The sequence below is a fragment of the Armigeres subalbatus genome, chromosome 1 (genome assembly GCF_024139115.2).
Source record: "Armigeres subalbatus isolate Guangzhou_Male chromosome 1, GZ_Asu_2, whole genome shotgun sequence".
Taxonomy (NCBI): Eukaryota; Metazoa; Arthropoda; class Insecta; order Diptera; family Culicidae; genus Armigeres; species Armigeres subalbatus.
This window is the reverse complement of record NC_085139.1, coordinates 174,051,366-174,074,694: the sequence shown is the minus strand read 5'-3', so window position 1 is coordinate 174,074,694 and position 23,329 is coordinate 174,051,366. Positions and strand designations below refer to the sequence as shown.

General features: G+C 38.6%; 1 protein-coding gene across 1 annotated transcript; it reads left to right on the top strand.

Moving 5' to 3' along the window:
• Positions 1-5,706: 5,706 nt before the first annotated feature.
• On the top strand, positions 5,707-22,523 carry LOC134208514 (uncharacterized). The gene is made up of 12 exons (XM_062684400.1): positions 5,707-6,108; positions 6,176-6,225; positions 11,970-12,381; positions 12,444-13,167; positions 13,236-13,370; positions 14,733-15,016; positions 15,082-15,540; positions 15,599-15,658; positions 15,773-15,913; positions 20,840-21,165; positions 21,260-21,584; positions 21,642-22,523. Exons 1-12 carry the CDS (start codon positions 6,067-6,069, stop codon positions 21,783-21,785), a joined length of 3,102 nt encoding a protein of 1,033 aa, XP_062540384.1. The 5' UTR covers positions 5,707-6,066; the 3' UTR covers positions 21,786-22,523.
• Positions 22,524-23,329: the final 806 nt, after the last annotated feature.

Here is a 23,329-nt window from a genome sequence, read left to right as displayed (position 1 = left end):
TACTGTTCTATATAGCGCTCGAGGGAGCGAATCGGAGAGCTGATGTGCAAATAAGCGATACCATTATCACAAGATCGCATATGCTCCTGGGATTTGCGGACAATATCGATATTATCGAGATTGATCGCCGTGCCGCAGATGAGGCCTTTGCGCCTTTAAAGAGGGAAACAGGATTGGGTCCACGATCAATATCAGCAAAACGAAGTACATGGTCGCTGGCAATCAACGTGGGTTCATTAGTGGGGGTGGTAGTGAAATGGTGCTGGATGGTGAAAAATTTGAAGTGGAGGTAGAATTTGTGTATCTTGGAACCTTAGTGGCGTGCGATAATGATATTACCCGCGAGGTGAAAATGCGTATTGCAGCTGCAAAAGGGCTTATTACGGACTTCGTAACCAGCTTAAGTCCCGTAGTCTGCAAACGAAGACAAAATTCGCACTGTATACTACTCTGATTCTTCCGGTGATGAAACATGTGCGTTAAAGAAGGCTGATCGGAGAGTTTTCGAAGTGTTTGAGCGTAAGGTGCTACGAACAATACTCGGCCAAAACGGTATCTGGCGGCGTCCCAAGAACCACGAGTTGTACCAGCACCATTAAGCTTATACACCACGGAAGACTACAGTGGGCTGAACACGTTGTTCGTATGCCGGAAGAACGTCAAGCGAAGATAATATTTAGTTGAGAACCCGGGAGAGGCAACAGGCTTCGTGGAAGGCCACGTACACGATGGTTTTTCGAAGTTGAAGAGGACCTGAGGGCGCTCAATGTCCAGGGCAACTGCTCCATTTTTTTCCACACCTTATAAAAAAAATCATTCGTATGAAAAAGTGAGAGTTGAAAACTTCAGAAAAATATCTTACGTAATTACTTATAAGTAATAATACAAAATTGCTAGATTTTCACGCAAAAAAATCAGAAGAAAAAGTTGTTGAAATTTACACGAAAGTAATGCACATAAAGGAAATGCCAAAAGGAGCGTAAATTTAAATGATATTATCACCTGATTGTATGCAATTTATATTACATTATGTCACTTTTTATACGAATAAGTGTCATAATGTTATGTGAATTGCATACATTTAGGGCGAACTTGTTGGAAAAGATCCGCATAGTGTATGAATCCTTGTCCAAAAATACGTATTCTGGCAAAAAATACGAAAACAATTTTTGCTCGGGAATGTTTGAAATGTTTTTTGTTTGTTTGAGAAACTACATTTTTTTTAGTGCAATGAGAATCTTAATATCATGTAAATATTAGGATGTATACATGGCAAAATTTGGGTTATTTTAACCAAAAAATATGATCGTTATCTTAACTCAGCATTTTTTTCTTCATCACCCGCGGACGGTCATCACAGATGTTACTTGGACCGCTACCGGCCGGAGACATATCGTCTCAAGTTAATTCAGAAAGCTGATTTCCCGCGCGCGTTTGCGGTTTGCTAGAAATCATGGTCGTGTGGTCGTCATCAGCATCGACAGCGCTCAATAGAATTTGTTTCAAAATTTCTGCAAAGTAAGTCAAAAATAATAAAGAAAATAGCACTTTTCTGATGTCACCGACGACAGCCACTCAATGATTTACCGATTATTTGATACAGACGCCATCTTTGTGAATAATTTTGTGCAGCAATTACCAGTCGGCGGCCGCCTTAGGCAAAAATTCCTCTCAATGCTCACCAGTGACTAACAGCAGTAAAACGAAAGTAAGAATTTCGCGAGAAAATATCATTTGTGCGACAATTTTCAATACGGCATATAAAACCTTCTTCTTCATAAAATGATGGTCCTGAAAAAGGACCGATTTAGTGGGCCATTCACTATCAGTATGCGAAAAAAATCACTTTAGTACTGCTCCCACATACGACGAGATTTATGTAGCAACCACCGCCGGCGGCCATCATTATTAGATGAATTTCAAAATCTTGAAGATGTTGCCGACGGCGGCCGCATAATTATTTGCAGGAAATCGGATCTATAGCAACCGTCAATTACGTGAGAGAATGCCGCTGATGTCGATACTGGGACCAGTGTTGGTAAACTCATTCACAAATCTCAATCATTGAGCTCTTTCGTGCATCGTGCATCATTTTGCTCTAAAATGCCTTTAAAACCAATTTGTGGGCAATTTTTTGTTTACATAAGTATGAGTATCCATAGATAGCTTATAGATAGAGCTTGCTGACGTTTAATGATCTTTCTCTTTCAAGCGCATAGGCAGGATAGGATTTGTTTTAATCGGGAAACGTTCCCCGACGAAAACAAATCATATCCTGCCTAAGCGCTTGGAAGAGAAAGATCATTAAACGTCAGCAACCCTTATGCGATGTACGTCAATTCACTGTTTTTAACGAAGGAGAACAAAAGAAAACCTACGATGATTTAAATGGATGATTCATATTAGCCTTGAATTTCTAGGTAATGATTTGGGTGCGTCCATGAGTTTTGAGATTTTGAGTTCTTCATAACATCGATTCTCTGAAGAATCTCGAACTAACCAGCTCGCGCGCGCTGATCTATAATAACCACCACCAATGCGACGGTTCAAGTTACTCTTTTTTGATGTCTGTGCTTGGGATGCATGTACGGGATTGGTTGGTTTAACTATATTTAAACTTTTACCAATTATCGATAATAAATAGTCAAAAATCAATATCTTCAGTAGAATACAAAGCAAAATACAACGGCATTGACTCTTCCTTGATCGAATGGTTCATGAAAATTGAAAATCCATCCATCCAACGCACAAAATCTATCATATTTTCGTGACGGTTTCCGATTTTCGCAATCGAAAAGTGTACCCGGTATTGCGAAAACACAGATGTAGTCCTACGTCAAAAAAAATCCTGGCGTATATCACAACGACAATTTTGTTGTCAGAAAAAGTGGTCATGTACAGCTCTACCCATTAAAATTATAGACACCATAGGTTCCATAGACCAGCGGAGACATAATTGTGTCTTTTCGATTTAGTGTGTTTTTCCGGTTTTTCACAGTTTACCACGCGTATTTCTAGACCAACATTTGAAAAGGGCGTAATAGACAAAATTTATTCCTTCTGATTCTTCATCTACATATATAGCTGTATATGTGGACAAAGAATCAGAAGGAATAAATTTTGGCTGTAGATTTGACGTCACACGCTAGGTTACTTGGATTGCAATAGTGTGGTCATGCTAGTTTGGCTACACTAACTGACAGTACGTTTGACTACACTCGCCGTGTCTATAAATCAACTAAGCTTATTTGTAAGAAAACTAAATATTCAACAATAAGGGTCTTTTCGGAGCAGTCATGGAGGTAGAAACACCAAACCAATTGTTGATACAATTTTGAGCTCAAAGTGTTCCAATATACCCTTAACCTTTACGATACCAGCAGACGAAAACGACTAAAAATTATTTTTCAATTTGCTCTCATTTCGTCAATGATCACCCGATTTTAACGAAACAGGCATGGTTGGATCGAAAATTTAATATATTTTCAGGAAATGGCTTGAGAACGTGAATTTTCGTAATGGTTCCGGATTGAGGCCAAAACCCCGTGGGGTACCTATGGTAACCCAGAATGTAATTTTTCCAAGAAACTCACGAAAAAATGGTTTTGTTCATGAAAAATCTATGAATGGTGAATCTAAATGCAATCATATGTTATATTTGAGATTTCAAGGACCCAGCAATTGGTTCCGGGTACATGGCTGCTTGATATCGGTTCCGGTAGGGACCTAAAGTGGACACTTCCGAAATGGATATATTGGAACCGTTTAAATGCCCAAATGACTTGAATTCACTCACAAAAGCAAAAGGAGCTCATGTATTATACTTTAAAGTGTGTTTGACCACCTTCAGGTGGCCAAACTGGAGCCGGTTCCGGTGGGAACCCAATGAGGACATTTACGGATTTGATCATATTGGTGTCGTTCGATGGCTTAAAATTCGGGATTTTACTCGAATAAGCGATTCGAACTCATGCCGAATATTTCCAAGTGAATTTGGTCACACTCAGATGGCCAACCTGGAGCCGGTTCCGGTGGGAACCCAAAGAGGACATACCGAATTGGGCATATTGGTGCAGTTCTACGGCTTGAAATTTGGGATTTTCCACACATAAGCAAATGGAACTCATGCTGAGTACTTCCAAGTTATTTTGGTCACCTTCGCGCACTGTTTCAATTTAAGGTCACTCCTCACGGAATCCAAGTTTCAAAGTGCTCGCGTTTTCGGGGGCACACCACTCGATACGGAGGTGGCGCACAACTGTCATTTTTGTTGATTTAGCTTTGCTGCGTCGCAGCATGCGTGAAACAATAAAAATAACAATTCTGCGTTGCTTCCGTATCGAGTGATGTGCCTCCGAAAACGCGAGCACTTTGAATCTTGGATTCCGTGAGGAGTGACCTCGTAGTCTGGAAGGTACATTAGACTATTGGTGATAATTTACTCGTTGCTATCAAATTGTATGTTATACATAGTCGCCATCTTTTACATATGTAGTTGGGGATTGATATTTTCATATTAGATGTCATATCACTTGAGATTGTTGACTTTCCTTTTTCTATCTTGACTTGACTTCTATCTTGACTTGTACTAGTCTACGTCGGTTGACGAAATAAATAAATAGAACAAAATAGAATAAATAAATAGAACAAATAGATTGCACGGACGCGGCCGGCATTTTTTTTTTGTTCGGGAGAAACCACTGCGTCCATTACATTGAATTTTTGTAGTATACCCGTGTCATTTGTTTGCATGTCTTTTTGCTCCATTTCTATCGAGAAGAAATGAAGTAGGTAGCCGTTTTTTTTTCAGATATTTCTCAAACATAATGTGAGGCCTCTTTAGATTGAGGTACCGCTATTTATATCCTTCGAGCGGTCGCAACTCTCAAAGGCGCGCCCCTCAATCAGTTTCGGCATCAATAAAAAAGTGGAATAATACTGATTTTGACCATGCATCGGTACTGAAGTTCAAACATATTTTTGCTTCTTCTTATGAGTTCCGAATTCGTTTTTGTATAGAGATCTGATTTCATTGCGTTTGGCATTTCAGAATCTCACCTTTACACAGAGCTTTAATCAGTCAGAGGGTTTAGCTGACCCTCCAAATTCGTATCCGCTTCTTTCCTAATTAATGAGCGCTCTGGAGCTTGAATATTCATGACGTCGGCTTCGAAAGCAGCTTAAGATTGAATTTCGGTTTTTATAATTTACTCCATTGTCTCCATCCAAAAGGAGCAAAAGGCGGATCATCTGAAAGCAAATTATAGTCGTTCCATACTCTTCCGACCATCACGGAAACGTGGCTGGCGTAATTGATGTTCCGATCAAAAGAAACTCAAAAGCATGCACAATGAACGACAGTAATTATGATTAGACATTAGACAGTACATGGTCCATAATGCATTACTCATGCCGAGAAATGCATTGCAATTCGTTGAACAAATAACTGTAGTGCAAGGCCAATTACTGGTACCACCCTAACTCCACCAATCTACCCGGAAAATCGCACGTGCTTTCCCTGTTGGTGTTGGTTCGTTGCATCCGCTATCAGTACGAGGTGGGCGAAGGGAAAATTTCGCCCCAGTTTTCCGCACCAGCTCTGACAAGTTTTCGCTCGACAAAAGGAAAGCTGAAAAACACGTACACAACCAAAGGCGAGGGTGATAACATGACACTTGCAGGATTCGCTTTTTTAATCTCCTTTTTCGTGTGTCGATATGGCAGCTGCTTCGATGACTGAAAATTTTCATTTTGGTGGAAAATAATACATATTACGGTGCTAATGGAGAATTGTTAGATATTGCTCATAGTAGTTTGCTTTCCGTTGGAAGTGTTAACGATTAATTGATGGATTGGTTCATTTTTCAAAGTTCTATAGTCGTAAAATAGGCGATGTAAAAATTCCTTGAATTCGTGAAACAGGGTGGATTTGTTTTTTCACCCCTGCAGCACTAAAATGCCATTTGAAAATTTATTATAAGCGGTGAAAATAACTTCGGATAGTTAACAAGTAGAATAAAGTTATCGTTTGTGCAGTGCAGTGGAATTCTAAAGGAAATATAAAGAATGTCTTCCGATGGAACGAGCTCATTTTTCGGAACATGGGAGGTAATGAATAGAGACAATCACATGAACAAAGCTCATGAATGATGTTGATTTTTTTTCCATTTTGCAGATCATCGAATCTCACCTCGATGGGACGGCAGATAAACTAGGATTGGAAGGGTAAATATCTAGATTATGAACTCAATTTTATAAAGTTGAATACTATTTCCAACGTACAAAAAGAGTCACAATGTTTGGAAGGGAGTGGTCTACAGAGAGAATTGAGTGGAATATATACTGGGGGCAACATTGTACCGAGTGTAAAAATGTTTTCACATACCAGGATTCTATTTTAATAATTAGAATATTATGAATTGAATGAAAAGCTATATTTTTATTCAACGAGGCATACAGAGTTTAATCAATACTACGAGTACTACCATCACGATATTCATTGTTAATCAAATCATTAATTTTGTTCAGTTTTAGTAAATTTCTGGTGATTATCAGCAATGGGATGCTTGTTGGAAATACGTATATTTAAGTAAACTCAATCGACAGTTACTTACAAGTATGAGGCACTCATTATTATTGCCAATATAGCCTATGAATCGAAATCATTTTTTGATGTTTCACGTATAACTGTAAGTCGCATGGAAATTATTTTTGAAATCCTTCAGAAATAGCTTTGGGACTCCAGGAACTCCTTTAAAATATTTCGTTGGTGGTATTTTTAAGAAAATCGCTGGAGACATTCCTAGACGAATTTTGGGGAGGAGTTTTCTATGGAAATTTCCAGGTAAATTTGGTTAAAAAAAATTCTTTAAGGAATTTGTTGGGAAATTTCGAAGGAATTTTTGGGGAAATTTCTTGAGGAATACTTGGAGGAAAATTTGGAGAAACTCCATAGGGAATGGCCCGAGGAATTTCTGAGAGTGTGTCGGAAAAGCTATCACTGTGACTGAAATTGGAGCTGCACCTTGTTAATTTAATTCAATAAAAATCCATCTAAAAGCTAGGGGAAGGTGGGGTGATCCCTTGGAAGACTTCACCCCCCTGTAATTTCATGCCAACTCTTGTGGATTTTCTGTATGGATTTCCTGGGAACTTTCAGAAGGAATTCCTGTAGAAGTTTCCGGAGGATTGAAATAATCTGTGGAAGGAATTCCTGATGATATTTTTCATGGAATTCTCAAAGGAGTTGCCTTTGAATTCCTCGAGCAATTTTCATAAAACGTATGTTTCAAATTCTGCTTCTTATTCTTTAAGACTCCCACCCCCTCTGTAACGTTATTTATTGTATACCGATTATATGCACTATCACAAAATCCGTGAACGTTATTTTTGAACGACCCCAAAGTTCCTGAATGAACTTCAAAAGAATTGTCGAAGGATTTCCTGAATGAATTTTCGTTCGGCTAAGCGTAAACTTTTGGATTTAGTTTTATTATCGATTTCTCAAATTTAAGTCTTTTATGGTTTCACTAACACCTCAATCAGTGAAAATGTTTAGTCCCTTCTAAAAAAATGCCAGTACCTGACGGTATTCCTGGTTGGCTACAGCGTCGATACATATATGCCTGGCGTATTGTAGAGCATCATAATCGTCGGTTTTGGGAGATGTCGCTCCAGATATCCCGAACGTTTAGGTTCTTTAGGTCCGATTACACCGCGTGCAGCCAGCGTGTTCGTGGCCTTCCACAAAGTCGCCGGTTTTTGTCCGGATCTCTGTTGCATATTGTTTTCACTATTCTTTAATTCGCGGAGAAGGGCCGTTTGGCCGAATACTGTTCGGCTGAATGCCATTTGGCCAAAGGCCACTAGGCCGAAAGTTTTTTTTGGCTTTATTAGAGATACTTGCTCGTCTCTAGCAGGTCAAAAGTTGTTTGGCCGAATATACAGGGGTTAGACAAAAAAGTTGAGATAGGCAAAAAATTGTCGAAGTTCAAATCAGCATAACTTTGCGTAGAATGATCCGATTTTGATCAAACTGGGACCATCGGACGCGGAAACTCTTCTAGTATATTGGTTCTATGCGAAACCTCTGATTGGTTCTTGGCCACCGGTGGTGTTTCGGGTTTTCCGAGGGTATGTTAAAAATTCATTTTTCTGTTGCTTGTTATTTTATATGACGTTTACTTTCATCATATTTTATGCTTTCCCCAGAAACTAGAACTAATATGCTGAGTAATGCTGGTTGCAGATCGAAAATCCGATAGGTATACGCAGAGATATGGCCATTTTCGTGAAAACGGTACGGGATTGGCCATACATCCTGAACAAATATCACTTTCGCAGAACTTCCGGAACCTGTTACAAATTGGCCAAAGAGTCTCACAGTCCTCAAAACATATCTCTAATAAAGATCCTATATTCATCGTCTTGGGAAAACATGAATTTTGACACCCATATATGCATGGTTCCAGATGGTGCCAAAACCGGCCCCTCCTGGAAGGCCCATGGAACCTGCTATAAGGGTGGCAGTGGACACTATCATTCTGGAAATGTTTCTGTAATCATCGTCTCGCAAATCCATGAAGTCAGATACTCATATTTACATTATTCCGATCTGTTATCATTTCATCATGTTCCCGGTACCGTTTTTACGGAAATGGTCGTATCTCTGTGTAGCTTAGATGGATTCTCGATCTACCGCCACCATTGGCCGGCATATTAGTTCTAGTTTTCGGAGAAAGCATAAAACATGATGAAAGTTGTCCTAATCACGTACTTGCGAATCCTGAGGAAGGGGAAGGGTGGTTAGTTGGACACCTACTTAAGAAAGCTGCAGAGAACTCTACGACCTCTCATAGGTGCCACAGGAGGATTTGGGATTGTGTGGAAGGTTATAGCAGTAGGAATCGTTTTGGTAGAACGTGAAACACAGAAAAAACTAAGTTAGAATTACAAAGTAGGATATGGACGAGCCTGGAATTGAACCCACGACCTCCTGCTTATAAGGCAGGTAGGCGGTAACCGCTAGTCCACCGAGCTCTTCACATTTGACCGAATAAGGCATTTGGCCAAATAAGACATTTGGCCGAATAGGACATTTTGCCGAATAGGAAATTTGGCCGAATAGGACATTTGGCCGAATAGGACTTTTGGTCGAATATGACATTTGGTCACATAGGACATTTGGCCGAATAGGACATTTGGCCGAATAGGAAATTTGGGCAAATAAGACGTCTGGCCGAACATGTCATTTGGCCGAGCATTGGGCCTGAAAAGTGAGAAATTAGTTGTGAAAAGTAAGACCAACTGTGCAAAGTCAGTAGCGCGAACTGAGAAGTGAGACGTCTCACTACTCACTTCATACTTCTCACTTTTACAGTGAGAAGTGGGAAATGAGAAGTGAGAAGGGACACGTCTAAATTCTCACTTCTCATTATAAAATGTAAGAAGCGCGAAGTGAGTAGTGAGACGTCTAACTACCCACCCATTCGGTCAACTGACCTGTCCGGCCAAATGTACTATTCGGCTAAATGACCTGTTTGGCCAAAAGAGCTGTTCGGTCAAATGTCCTTTTCGGCCAAATGTCCTATTCGGCTAAATATCCTATTCGGCCAAATGTCCTATTCGGCCAAATGACATGTTCGGATAAATATACGGCCAATACGGTCCTATACGGCCAAATATCCTATTCGGCCAAATGTCCTATTCGGTCAAATGACATGTTCGGATAAATATACGGCCAATACGGTCCTATACGGCCAAATATCCTATTCGGCCAAATGACCTATTCGGCCGGATGACCCGGTTAGCCAAATGACTTCCGGCCAGATGAGTTTCAGCCTAATGGTTTGTTCGGCTTAGTGGCATTCGTTGACTGGGGTTTAATCACCGTGGAAACTTATTTGTTGTTTTAATTGGCTTTTTTCAGTGACAATTAAATCAAAACAGCAATTTAGCGTTACGCGTTTCGGCCATCATCAGACGCTACTAGCTGGCAACCTCCTAGCTGTTCAGTCAGACAAACATAACTCATATGCAGCAGCAATACGTCTTTTCACTTCACAAGAAACGTTATTATCACATGTCACAAGCGTACCAAGGCAAAAACATTCTTCATCCACTGCAAACCATTCTCCTTCAAGCAACTATCTCAGGACCAACAACAATACAATACCAAATTTTCAAAACAACTTATTTGCTTTTGTAAACAAAAATTCAATACGACAAATCCGATAGAACTCCCTAGCAAACAAGATCATCAACAGGAAGCCTTCACCTATCAGAATCGAAAAATCGACGTTTGATTCTTTGTTTACGAAAGCAGATAAGTCGCTTTGAAAAGTTGGTATCGTTGCATTTCTGCCCTACTATCGATTCAAATTAGGATAATTTTGTCCGCAAAGCCTAGGAGCGTATGCGACCGTGAGATCATAGTGCCATTCCTCTGCACGCCAAATCGTCTGACCGCGTCCTCGAGTGCAATTTTGAACAACAAATTTGAAAGTGCATCACCCTGCTCCAAGGTCATTGATGAGATTGACACTTCGTCTGCAATCCGAATACTTGATTTCAAGCCCTCAAGCGTTGCACGTATAAGTCTAATCAAATTCGCCGGAAAACCATGTTCAGACATTATCTGCCACAGCTTATTTCTTTTCACAGCTGCTTTGAATTCAATGAACAGATGGTGAGTCTATAAATTATCAAGAACCATCCGTAATTTATCAAGAATCATCTGCAAGCTAAACATCTGATCCGTCGTTGATCGGCGCTTCCCAGCAGCTTTACTGTTTTTCAGCACATTTAGAGCCTTATTTACCTCATCCAGCGTTGGTGGTTCCACAGCTTAACCGTCGCCGACTATGCCCACCTTGCTCTTTAATTCATTTTCGTTTTCACCATTCAACAAATCCTTAAAATATCTTGTTTGACAGCAAATTCCCCTTTCGGTAATTGCACATGGTGAACACAGAGTGAAGCTAAGTGGGTCGGACTAGTCTTCAACACGTCAAAGTTGAAGTACATGAGACTCAAAAGATAATAACGAAAGCCAACCACCACGAGTTTGTATCGGTGGTGTTGAAATCGAGGTAGTTGGGGAGAACTTGGGCTTACTGATGATCTCCGATAACGAGTAGAGTAATTCGGAGACGCTTTTTGACAGGAATTCGGAGCACCCACCCCAAAAACAGCAATTGGATCCGGGGTCAAAAAGTTCGACTTTTACGTATTGCAAAGGCTCTTCTGGCCTTCATCTGAATAAATGATAATCATTAGTTAAGGAGTACAGAATGTAAGCAATTCTAATCGCAGGCAGTTGCATTCTGAAAAAATAACAATTTTTTGTTGATCACTGTTGAATTTGATTATAATCCGGCATGCGCGGCTACAAACCAAGACTATGTTGTTGGTGGCTGGGTTCGATTCCCAGTCCGGTCTAGGAAATTTTCTAAACTTCCCTAGACATGAAAGTATCATCGTGTTAGCCTTAGGATATAAGGATGCAAAAATGGTAACAAAGCTTAGAAATCTCGCATTTTGATAATTGTGGAAATGCTGAATGAACACTAAGCGGCGAGGCGTAAATGTTCCGGGGGGAGATGTAACGCCAGTCAGGGAGCATCCATAAATTACGTAACGCTTAGAGGGGAAAGGGGCGAAGTGTGACAACCCATACATAATTTTTAAGTGATTTAAACTAAAAGTGTGGGGAGTGAAAATAGTCAATTTTTGCGTAACGTAATTAATGGATGTTCCCTAAGAAAAAAAGAAGAAGAAGAAGAACTCAAAAGGATTAAGTATGACTTGGATATTTATGAGAAAAAATATCATTTCTAGAAGAATTAAATTGATTTACTACGAATTATTGATTACCTTGCAATTTCATCAACAATATATGAATCTAAACTTACGTCAAATTCACATTCATGCTCTTAATTTTTTAATTGCAAACTATCTATTTCAAACAGGGTAAAGTTTCGATTGGACGAAATGGGGGACATCATCTGGTACAACGATTTGGTAAACACAAACCAAAGCTACGATGACCCAAAGAAAGCCAGCTTCGAATCGAGCTTCTGTCCCATCAACGATTCGGCAACGGTATTGTTCAGCTGTGAGACCTTCGAGGTTCTCGAACTTAGCTCCAACGGGCCGGGTTTGATTTTCGGAGCGTACACTGGCCACAGCATCGAATTTACGGCCAACACACGGAACCCTACCGATCGTATGCTTTTGAAGTGCGAAGGCTGGTGCCAATTGGTTTGCAAACGAGTAAAGGACGACCAATCGATTGGCCAGGAGATCCCATTCACGCTGCTGTCCGTGCTGGATGATGGTAATTTCTGTGATGTCACGTTGAAGAGCTGCGATAATGTTATTGTAAGTGCTCTACTCATTGATCGTTTGACAAATATTACTAAGAATACTTTTTCTTCCACCAGTATAATGTTCACTCGCCAATATTGCGTTTAAATGGCTTCGATTGCAGTAGCATGGCAGCTGCATCTACATATCACAATCTCGTCGTCGGGGGAGCTACAGGTGATCGATCCCATCCACCTTTAATGAAAGTGTGCTCAGTGCCATGCGCAAAATCTCCTAAAGCATCAACCCAACATATCAGCCAACGGCCCAGTCCGACTGCAACTTGTAACTTTCTTCTTCCGCCAACGTTGGACGTTTACAACCTATCGCCAAAGCTTGCCAATATCTCAAACTCATTCAATTGTCTTACGGCAAATGATTCCATATTCCTGGATGTGCCGAAAAAGCATCACGTTTTCTCCTCCGATTCCAATCTGAACTCAGATCGAAACATATTCTTCTTCCCCGCTCCAAGTGCTCTATCCGGCATTCACGATCCTTTGCAGCGCACCGGAAAGTTCAAAATTCCATCATCCCCATTCCGAGCGCGTAGTCCGTCTCCTTTTCCGTGTTCGTTGGATACGCCACCATCCTCTCCATTGACGCCATTGTCCGTTTTGAATAACATCCCATCGAAAATGCTTTCAACCATATTACACTGGCTGTACTGTGAAAGCCTTCCCGAAGATCTGGACGAGGAGACGTGCACCAGCTTGTTGGCGATGAGCGAAAGCACGACCCCCCTGAGCCGAATGACCGGTCCTTGCAAGAATTTCCTGCGCAATATTCAGCTGAAGAAATGTGAGATTTGTTTTATAATTGAAGTAAATATTAGTTATGTATAATTGATGTTTGTTATCCTTTTGCAGTTGTCATCGACATAGTTTCAGATCTTCACGACAGCTTGAACCACGTGATCCAAATGGTTAATCCGAGTACGATTTCTCACAGTCCCTGCGTTTTGTGCCAGATATTCAAGGAAGGATTTAAGGAAGCATTGATTGGTATGTGTACCATTGTTTATGTTTTTTATGTTATGAGAGGAACGTTAACCGTGAAATCTCCTTGTGAAAATGAGAAAGTTCTAGAATAACAAAAAGGTTTTTTTTTAAGTTTTTCACGTTTTTACAAGGTTAGTTTTGTTGTCGACTTAGATTATCAAATTTTATTGACTTTTGAAATCTGTTCGAGAGGTATCACAAGTTTTGCATTTTTGTTAAACTCGAAATACATCACTACTGATGCTCATGAGAATCAGTAGATGAAAATAACAGTTTTGTAAATTGAAATTTTCTGCTGGATAGAAACGGGAAGTTATGTAATTCAAATCTATGATGGGAATCAGATCGGTTTTGTTTTTCGCTAATTTGATTAAATTTTTATTACCGTAATCCGGGGGAACATTGATCAGCGGGGTAACATTGATCAGTTTCACTATTTTCAAGAAATGAATAAAATATTATTTCCTGTTATCACAATTACTTATTGTGACTATGGAATCTTAATGTTGACTAAATTTGCTGCTGAATAATATAACCTTCGGATGAATTTGCATTTATTTTTCGCCCAAATTTGAACAATAAAAACAACATTAATTTTTTAACTCTCAGCAAGCTGCCAAAAAAGCACTCAATACAAGTATAATAACAAAAAAAAGCGAGCTCGTACCTATAGTTATGTGATAAGCAATCTTATTTTCTCCATAGTTTTTGTTTCGAAATTTTGATATATATTGTTGGAAAACCAGATAATTCCACTAGCGGTGATGATTTATTTCTCGAAACAATCGATGCACATCGGTTCAGCGTTAGAGATTTCAACTATAATTGCCTACCTTAGCGCGTTTGCATAGGGTGAAGGATGTATTTTGAACCACCTTTACGGGGGCTCTTATTTTGGACCACCAAGAGGAATTTGCACTCAGTGGTCCAAAATATGAGTCGTCGAACTGGTGGTCCAAAATACCTCCTTTACCCTACGCTTTCTCTATAGATAAATGATTGATCAAAGTTACCTCAAATAAAATAATAAAAAAACGCGACAAAAAACATTTTTAAAATTTTTTTTTTTTAAATTATCAAATCATCAAAAGCCTTAAACGTTCTACAAGGAGCAGTACTCATTTTAAAAATATGAAAAATCTTTGATTTCAGCTACGGGGGAAATATTTACAAAACAAATAAAAAAATGATCAATGTTCCCCCGGATTACGATAAATTAAATTCAATCAATAATGTTAAAGATAAATCGTCTAGTTCAAACCTTGATAGGGGTAAGTGGCGGGATCTCCTCATCATCACATCATTAAATGTCCTGTTTTCAACTTATTATGTATCACATATGCTCTATTCTATTAAAACTTTCAGCGATCGTGAAACTTATCCAGTTTTGCAACATCTTTACAAAAGACGCTACGACTTTCACGCGTTTTCAACGACACGAAATTATCAAATATGTTCGCGCCAGGACACCGGTTTTCCTGTCCCAGTTCCACCAGTTACTGCAGAACATAAACATCGTTCTATGTTCGTTGACGAATGAAGAGAAAAATGATCTGGTGTCCTATTTGGTGCCCGAAATAATTTATGCATTGGAGGTTCTAGCGGCTTCAATAACAGAAATTAAAAATTCACTGGAAATCGTTTGCAAGGTAACACTCAACAACGTGTCAATCTTTATTCAAATTGGCTTTCATCAATGAAATTATTTAATTAGGACCTCAAGGCAACACCGGATGCACGTGGCAGCTCAAGCGGATCTTCAAGCGGTTTACGAGATGGTCGAGCAGGGCGCACCAGAACACGTAGTTCGTCTGGACATTCGAGCAATATTGGCCAAGGGCCAGCTAGTCCTTCAGCTGGAAGCGGCGAGTCTCGATTCAATCAAAACTCTGAAAGTGATCTCAAATTTTTCCTGTACATGTACGAGGTCAAAAAGATGCGGGACATTTACGGGAAGGTTTGCGGTGCCTTGGAGTTCATACTTCGCTCCAGAGCATCGTTCAACGAAATGAACCATTTGCATCAGCATGCAACCGTCAGATCGAACTTGGAGCAGATTACCCACGAGGTGCCAATCTACATTGCGCGTCTTGAGGAACTGTGTGATATTATTGATGAACGAATCGGTTGGAAAGAATTCAAGTTCTGTTTCAAGTTTCTTACGAGCCAGGTGGTACGTACCGTATGCGAAATATGAAAGTAATGGAAATTTGACACATTTGATATTTCAGAATGGAATAATCACGAAACTTCTGGAGCATAAGTCTGCCTTACACGATGCGATGTTATATGTAAGTATTGTGCTCTTCATACAAAACCAAACCACACAGTCAAATCGAACAACCGAACTTAGTGTGCTCAATCATCATCGCAAGTTATCTCACATTATTTTGTTTTACTTTTAGGTGTCCAATCTGGTACAGAAAGATCAATTCACTCGTGCCCTGTTAGAGTTAGGTCTGCTGGCAAACCAGAGTATAGACAGCGGCGGGTATGGAGATCCTCGGCCGTGTCCAAGCAGATACCAAGACTACAGTAGCACAAAGGTGGGATCATAGATATGTCAAGTAACAATCAAAACGTTGTGCAGAACTTGTGGGGAAAATGTGAAGCTGATTAAAAATAACAAAGGAATTAGGAAGTCAGGCTATCGAAGAATTGAGGAATCATGGAATTAAGGAATTAAGGATTCTCGTATAACTTTTCAATAGGACCTAAGAAACATTTTTTCATTAATTAATTTGAGTACTGCAATCAAAAGCTTTCATATTGGTCTGTTGATTGCAATATTCAAATTAATTCATGAATAAATGTTACTTAGGTTCATTTGAAAAGTTAAGTGAGAATTAAGGAATTAAGGAATGAAGGAATTAAGGAATTAAGGAATTAAGGAATTAGGGAATTAAGGAATAAAGGAATTAAGAAATTAAGGAATTGAGGAATTAATGAATTAAGGTATTAATGAATTAAGGAATTAAGGAATTAAGGAATTAAGAAATCAAGGAATTAAGGAATTAAGGAATTAAGGAATTAAGGAATTAAGGAATTAAGGAATTAAGGAATTAAGGAATTAAGGAATTAAGGAATTAAGGAATTAAGGAATTAAGGAATTAAGGAATTAAGGAATTGAGGAATTTAGGAATTAAGGAATTAAGGAATTAAGGAATTAAGGAATTAAGGAATTAAAGAATAAAGGAATAAAGGAATAAAGGAATAAAAGAATTAAGGAATTAAGGAATTAAGGAATTAAGGAATTAAGGAATTAAGGAATTAAGGAATTAAGGAATTAAGGAATTAAGGAATTAAGGAATTAAGGAATTAAGGAATTAAGGAATTAAGGAATTAAGGAATTGAATTACGAATTAAGGAATTGGAATTAAGGAATTAAGGAATTGAATTAGGAATTGAGAATTAAGGAATTAAGGAATTAAGGAATTAAGGAATCAAGGAGTTAAGAAATTAAGGAATTAAGGAATTCAAGAATTAAGGAATTAATGATTTGAGGAATTGAGTAATTAAGGAATTAAGGAATTATGGAATTAATGAATTAAGGAATTAAGGAATTAAGGAATTAAGGAATTAGGGATTAAGGAATTGAGGAATTAAGGAATTAAGGAATGAAGGAATTAATGAATTAAGGAATTAATTAATTAAGGAATTAAGGAATTAAGAAATTAAGGAAATAAGGAGTTAAGGAAATAAGGAGTTAAGGAACTAAGGAATTAAGGAATTGACGAATTGAGGAATTGAGGAATTAAGGAATTAAGGAATTGAGAAATTGAGGAATTAAGGAATTAAGGAATAAGGAATTAAGGAATTGAGGAATTGAGGAATTGAGGAATTAAGGAATTAAGGAATTAATGAATTTAGGAATTAAGGAATTAAGGAATTAAGGAATTATGGAATTACGGAATTCAGGAATTTAGGAATTCAATTAGAGAGATTAGGGATATAGGGATTAAGGAATTAGCCCTTTCAGGAGGGATGGGTCATATATGCCCAGCGTTTTAGATTGGCTGTGTAAACTCACAGAAGAGAGATAGGTCCCCACTTTGACTTGTTGACCCATGTTGACTTTACAGGAAAAATATCGGGGGTCCCTGATGACATACGTCGACATACACCCAATCTGGTTCAATAAGCATATACGCATCATGCAAATCCAATTTTATTGAATACGGGATGCTCAAAGTACTCCAAAATGTTCTGAAGTTCAACCCACCGTTTCTACCAGATCAATTGAGGGTTTGTCAGTATCCTCATCGTTGGTATACAGCCAATCCGGTTCAATAAGCATATGCGCATGATGCAAACCAAGTTTTCTTAAATACTAGTTGCTCAAGGTACTCCAAAACGTTCTGGAGATCAGTCCACGGTATCTACCGGATCAACGAAGATTTTTGAAATGTCCTCGTCGCCGGTATAAACCCAATCTGGTTCAATAAGCATATACGCATTATGCAAATCCAATTTTCTTGAATACGGGATACTCAAGGTACTCCAAAACGTTCTGGAGTTCAGCCCACGGTATCTACCGGACTAACCAAGGTTTTTGCAATGTCCTCATCGCTAGTATACACCCAATCCGGTTCAATAAGCATATGCGCATCATGCAAACCCTTTTTTATAGAATACGAGTTGCTCAAGGTACTCCAAAACGTTCTGGAGTTCAGCCCACGATATCTATCAGATCAATCAAGGCTTTTGTAATGTCCTCATTGTCAGTATACACCCAATCTGGTTCAATGAACATATACGTATCATGCATATCTTTTTTTTTTGATACGGAAGAAAAATGAGGTTTGCATAATGCGTATATGCCTATTGATCGACGATGAGGACATTGCAAAGAGCTTTTCCTCATCGTCGGTATACACTCAATCTGGTTCAATAAGCATATAAGCATCATGCAAAGCCTATTTTCTTAAATACGAGATGCTCATGGTACTCTAAAAGGCTCTGGAGTTCAGCCCACGGTATTTACCGTCCTCATCGTCAGTATAGGTACTTCACCAATCCGGTTCAATAGGCATATACACAAGATGCAAATCCAATTTTCTTGAATATGGGATACTCAAGGTACATTTAAATGTTCTGGAGTTCGGCCCACGGTATCTATAAGATCAATCAAGGCTTTTACAATTATCGTCGGTATATCCCCAATCCTGTTCAATAGGTATATACAAATCATGAAAACCCAATTTTCTAGAATACGGGATCTTCAGGTATATAACCTCCTAGGCTGTGCTCATCGGAAAAGGGGATCAACAGGGTCGGAATCAGGTGAAACGGTGACGTTATGTGTGTCCCCGACAAAAGCTGTTGAAAGCCAAGAAAATAAAAGGCTCTTTATCTGCCATCATTAGAATAGGTCACACGTGATTTTGATTGTCTCCACCAAAATCTAATTCCAACCCGCATTATACCGCAAGTAGAGAATATAATAATCGGAAATTGTTAAGAAATTTCCCTTTTTGATTACCAGATGACCGAAAAGGTCACTTTACCCTATTGTGGATACACTTCAGATTTTTATTTTCTTTAATTTTGTATAAGTTTTTGTTTTACGATACTAACCACTTTTGAACGACTTTTTTAGAAAAAAACTAACATTATCGATAAGGATATTTTGGTATATTTTTTCCGACTACCCTATAAGTTAGGAAGCAAATCCAAATAGGGGAACTGTACCGGTTTTGGCCATGTTCCTAATTTGGCCAATTTTGCGAATAACTCCAAATATAAAGCAATTCGCGAGGGTTTTATTAGTTCCAACAAAAGATATATCCCTCACGATTCAACGTATTCAAGTATTTTCCAGGGTTGGCCAAATTAGGCACTAAGTTGGCCAAAACCGGTGCACTTCCCCTATTAAAAAAACACTATTCTTTATATCAAACATACGTTTTTAAGGCATATAACTCAATGAACTTACTGGGATATCATATCATACACCATTCATAAAATGGTTCATTGGATAGATCATATAATCCGAGCTACAAGAAGGGTCTATACAGTAGATCCTCTATGAATCGCCAATGAAAGGACCATTGACTCAAGCAAACATCGAGATATGGAATAGAAGATCCTTGGAAAATTGTCCGAAAGAACTATCAGAGTAACCGAGAAAATATGTTCAGTATGGCATCATTTACTTCTATCACATCTTTTGAAATCCAGGACGTTTCGGAGAACCAGAAGGCCTGTAGTAGTTTGTAAAAGTAATGAGTGAAATCCTATCGGCTCAATGGACCTTCTGGGATGTTTAGCGTTGCGCGTATTCATCGTTCAGGACTTGGTTCATCGGATAGATCGCATCTTTTGAGCTCCCGGGCGTTGCGGAGAACCTAAAAGGTCTGTAGTAGCTTGTAAATATAATGAGTGAAATTCTATTGGTTCAATGGACCTACTGGGATGTTTAGCAATTCACGGAAACATCGTTCAGGACTTGGTTGATCGGGTAGGTCGCATGTTTTGAACTTCCGGACGTTTTGGAGAACCTAAAACTTCTGTAGAAGCTTACAAACATAATGGCTGAAATCCTATCGGCTCAATGGACCTGCTGGGATGTTCAACAATTCACGAATACATCGTTCAGGACTTGGTTGATCGGGTAGATTGCATCTTTTAACTTCCGGACGTTTTGGAGAACCTAAATAGACGTTTTAGAAGCTTATAAACATAATGAGTGAAATCCTATTGGCTTGTTGATCGGGTAGATCGCATGTTTTGAGCTCAATGTCGTTTTGGCGAACCAAATAGGCCTGTAGTAGTTTGTAAAAGTAATGAGTGAAATCTCATTGACTCAATGGACCTGCACCAATACATCGTTCAGAGCTTGGTTGTTCGTGTAAATCGTATGTTCTGAGCTCCAGGCCGTTTTGGAGGCCCTTAAATAGGTTACGTTGATTCAAAACTCGATAATTCAATGTCTTATGATTACATAGATATTTTTGAACATATTCTCAGCTTTGGACATTTTGACGCTAGAGATATTTTCGGGTGCATTCGAGGATATGTACTCCAGAACAGTTTTGACGGCCTAGGACATCCGAAAAAAATATTTCAACACCTTTATAGTTCTTTCTATATTAGATTTGGCAGGATCGAGCGGAAAATCCAAATCTGTACATTAAATCCATGTAAAATAAAAGTCGTCCTAAAAGGGTTAAGGAATAAGGAATTAAGAAATTAAGGAATCGAGGAAATGAGGAATTAAGGAGGATTAGTGAGGAATTATGGAATCAGGAAAGACCATAAAATCATGTCTAAATCGATTCAAGTACGGCGTTATTTTTGAATCGGAATACGTATCTGTAAAGTTACAACCAAGTGGTGGAACTTAATGGGTAGTACTCGTCTTATGACAAGTGTAGAAATTCCACAAAAAGATCCTAATAATATTTCTTATGAAAATCACTGTTATATTTTCTATAGTGAACAGCAAATAAAAAGCTAATATCTTCTTACAGTTGAATCTGGTGCAAAGCTTATGCGAGCCTCCCTCTGCGATAAACAGCAGTCTTTCGAAGAATGCCTTAAAATTGCTGCATTCGGGTCAACTGGCAGACATGGAGTTCGAGGTGGTCGTTTCGCCTACCGATTGTCAAAATGAAAACATCACATTCGATTTCAGCCCAGACGATGCACTGCTTCAGAACGATAGCGGAGCTGCTGTATGTGGGACACCGGTTAAGAATCAGTCACATACGTTCAAAGCCCACAGAGTCATAGTTGCTGCTCGGTGCGAGTGGTTTAAGAAGGCTTTACTGTCCGGAATGCAGGAGGATATTAATAGGTGAATTCTATAATGAAATTTTATTTTATACTATCAATTTTAAATTTTATACCATCAATTTAATTTTTTGAAAATAATTATTTGATTATTTCAGGAAAATTGTCATTCACGACACATCGCCTGTGATATTTCGAAGATTGCTCCTGTACCTCTATGGTGCACCCGTTGACAAATCCGTTGGGGTAGATCAAATATGTGAACTGATGCTGCTAGCTGATCGTTACTCAGTGGACAACTTGAAAGACATATGTGAAAATACTCTTATAGCGTCAATCGATAGTGAATCCGTGATCTACATGTTTGGAATATCTGACCGTTTCAACGCCTCTTCGTTGAAGGCAAGTTGCCTATCGTATCTATCACAGCATACAGAATTGACCAAACTAGAGATATTCAACGAGCTTCCAGGATATCTTCAGGTAATTTTCAATCAAAATGAACATATGCAAAATTTATCTACATTTTGTATTCAATAGAATGAGGTTCAAGACTTAATAAGATGGTGTGGACGCGTACCGGAACCTTGGAGTGAACGATCGGATCGTACGCGACGGAGCTTGAAAAGTCCTTCGCGGTCAAAGTCATCTCGTTCGAGGAAAACGTCCCCTTCATTCATGTGACAATGATGCGTAGAGCCTATCGTTCTACCCGCAGGGGTTCACTGACTGTTTCTTGTATAGTGCGTGGTTCTTTACATCTCTTCAACTGGAATATAACTACTGTGATGTGTCGTAGTATTAAGACACGAAGGTAAACGAATAATGTGACGTCTCGATCGTCATAGTGAAAGACTTTCGATAGCAATGAGCGGATAATTGTAGTATACACGCATTTTCTTCAACTGTTTATAGCAAAAAAAATTGTAGATAGTGTTTTTTCAATTCATAAACAAAATTATCATCCACATAGAACAATATCGAAAAATAGCAAAAAACTACAATATACTAACTTTAGTCTTTCAATTCTGTAAAATAAAATACAACCCAAGACAAGGAATATGTATGACAAACAACTATTTTAGTTAATTTTATGTAAAGCGATGTGTACACATGAGATTGAATAGCATTCAAATAAGATATATGTTCTATTTATTTTTTCGTCATAAATCAGAGCGCAAAGAGACAAGTGGAAGCGAATGTAGCTAAAAATGATGTCGAATGATTAACACAATTTCGTTTTGTCTTTGTTAATTTGATAAGCAATGTGAACATTTTTTCATTAAAGCCCAAGCTCATCGACTTCTTAAATTACATACAAAGAAATAATTTCATAAACAACTATTTGGATGCTATTAGTGAATCCTGAAGTGAGAACTGTTTTATTCCACTGTTTTAGATGTTCAGATAATAAAATTTGATTCTTTCAAATTATCTCTGCCTTTTTTTCATGTGAAATAATCATAGAGATACACTGAATGGAAATGGGAATTCTCTTGTTATTAATAGGGCTGTTTTCGATCATGACCAACCTTTAATATAGATTATTAATCAAATGTGAGAGAGAATGTTTTAGACCCTTCGTTGGGAACTAATTTAGGTGAAGTAGGATCTATTACTAGAAAATTTAAAAATATGATAATGGTGTTTTCTACATACTTATCAACAACTTCCAGAGAGTTCTTTACCCTTTTTAGTTAATTTATTTAACAAATGTTTCCAGCTAGTTTACGCCAAAATTGCTCTGATTTTAAAGCCGAACAAAAATCTGGGGCACTCCTTATCCTAGCGGTAAGATGCGCATCTATGAAGCAAGACTATGCTGAGGGTGGTTGCGTTCGATTCCCGGTGCCGGTCTAGGCAATATTCTGTTAGGAAATTGTCTCGATTTCCCTGAGCATAAAAGTATCATCGTGTTAGCTTCATGATATACGAATGTAAAAATGGTAACTTGGCTTAGAAACCTCGAGGTTAATAGTTGTGGAAATACTGAATGAACACTCTGCAGTGAGGCGGCAATGTCTTACTTCTGACTTACCAGATTTATCAAGAGGGGGGCAAAAATCTTTGTTTGCAGATGAGACGAGCCTTTCCGCCAAAGGGCGAAGGCTTGGATACTTATTCCACTTACTAGCACAAATGTAAAGTTTCCAAAACTCAGCTTATTATTTTTCCGTACAGTGCTAAAACAAGCTAGATATTTACCCGGATGTTGACCCGAAATTTAC

What these genes read in the sequence shown, in the direction of transcription:
- LOC134208514 (XM_062684400.1), top strand. Translation starts at nt 6,067, where the DNA reads ATGTCTTCCGATGGAACGAGCTCATTTTTCGGAACATGGGAG. An exon ending in AGAGCTGCGATAATGTTATT is followed by an intron (nt 12,382 to 12,443) that starts GTAAGTGCTCTA and finishes TTCTTCCACCAG; the next exon opens with TATAATGTTCACTCGCCAAT. An exon ending in CACTGGAAATCGTTTGCAAG is followed by an intron (nt 15,017 to 15,081) that starts GTAACACTCAAC and finishes TTATTTAATTAG; the next exon opens with GACCTCAAGGCAACACCGGA.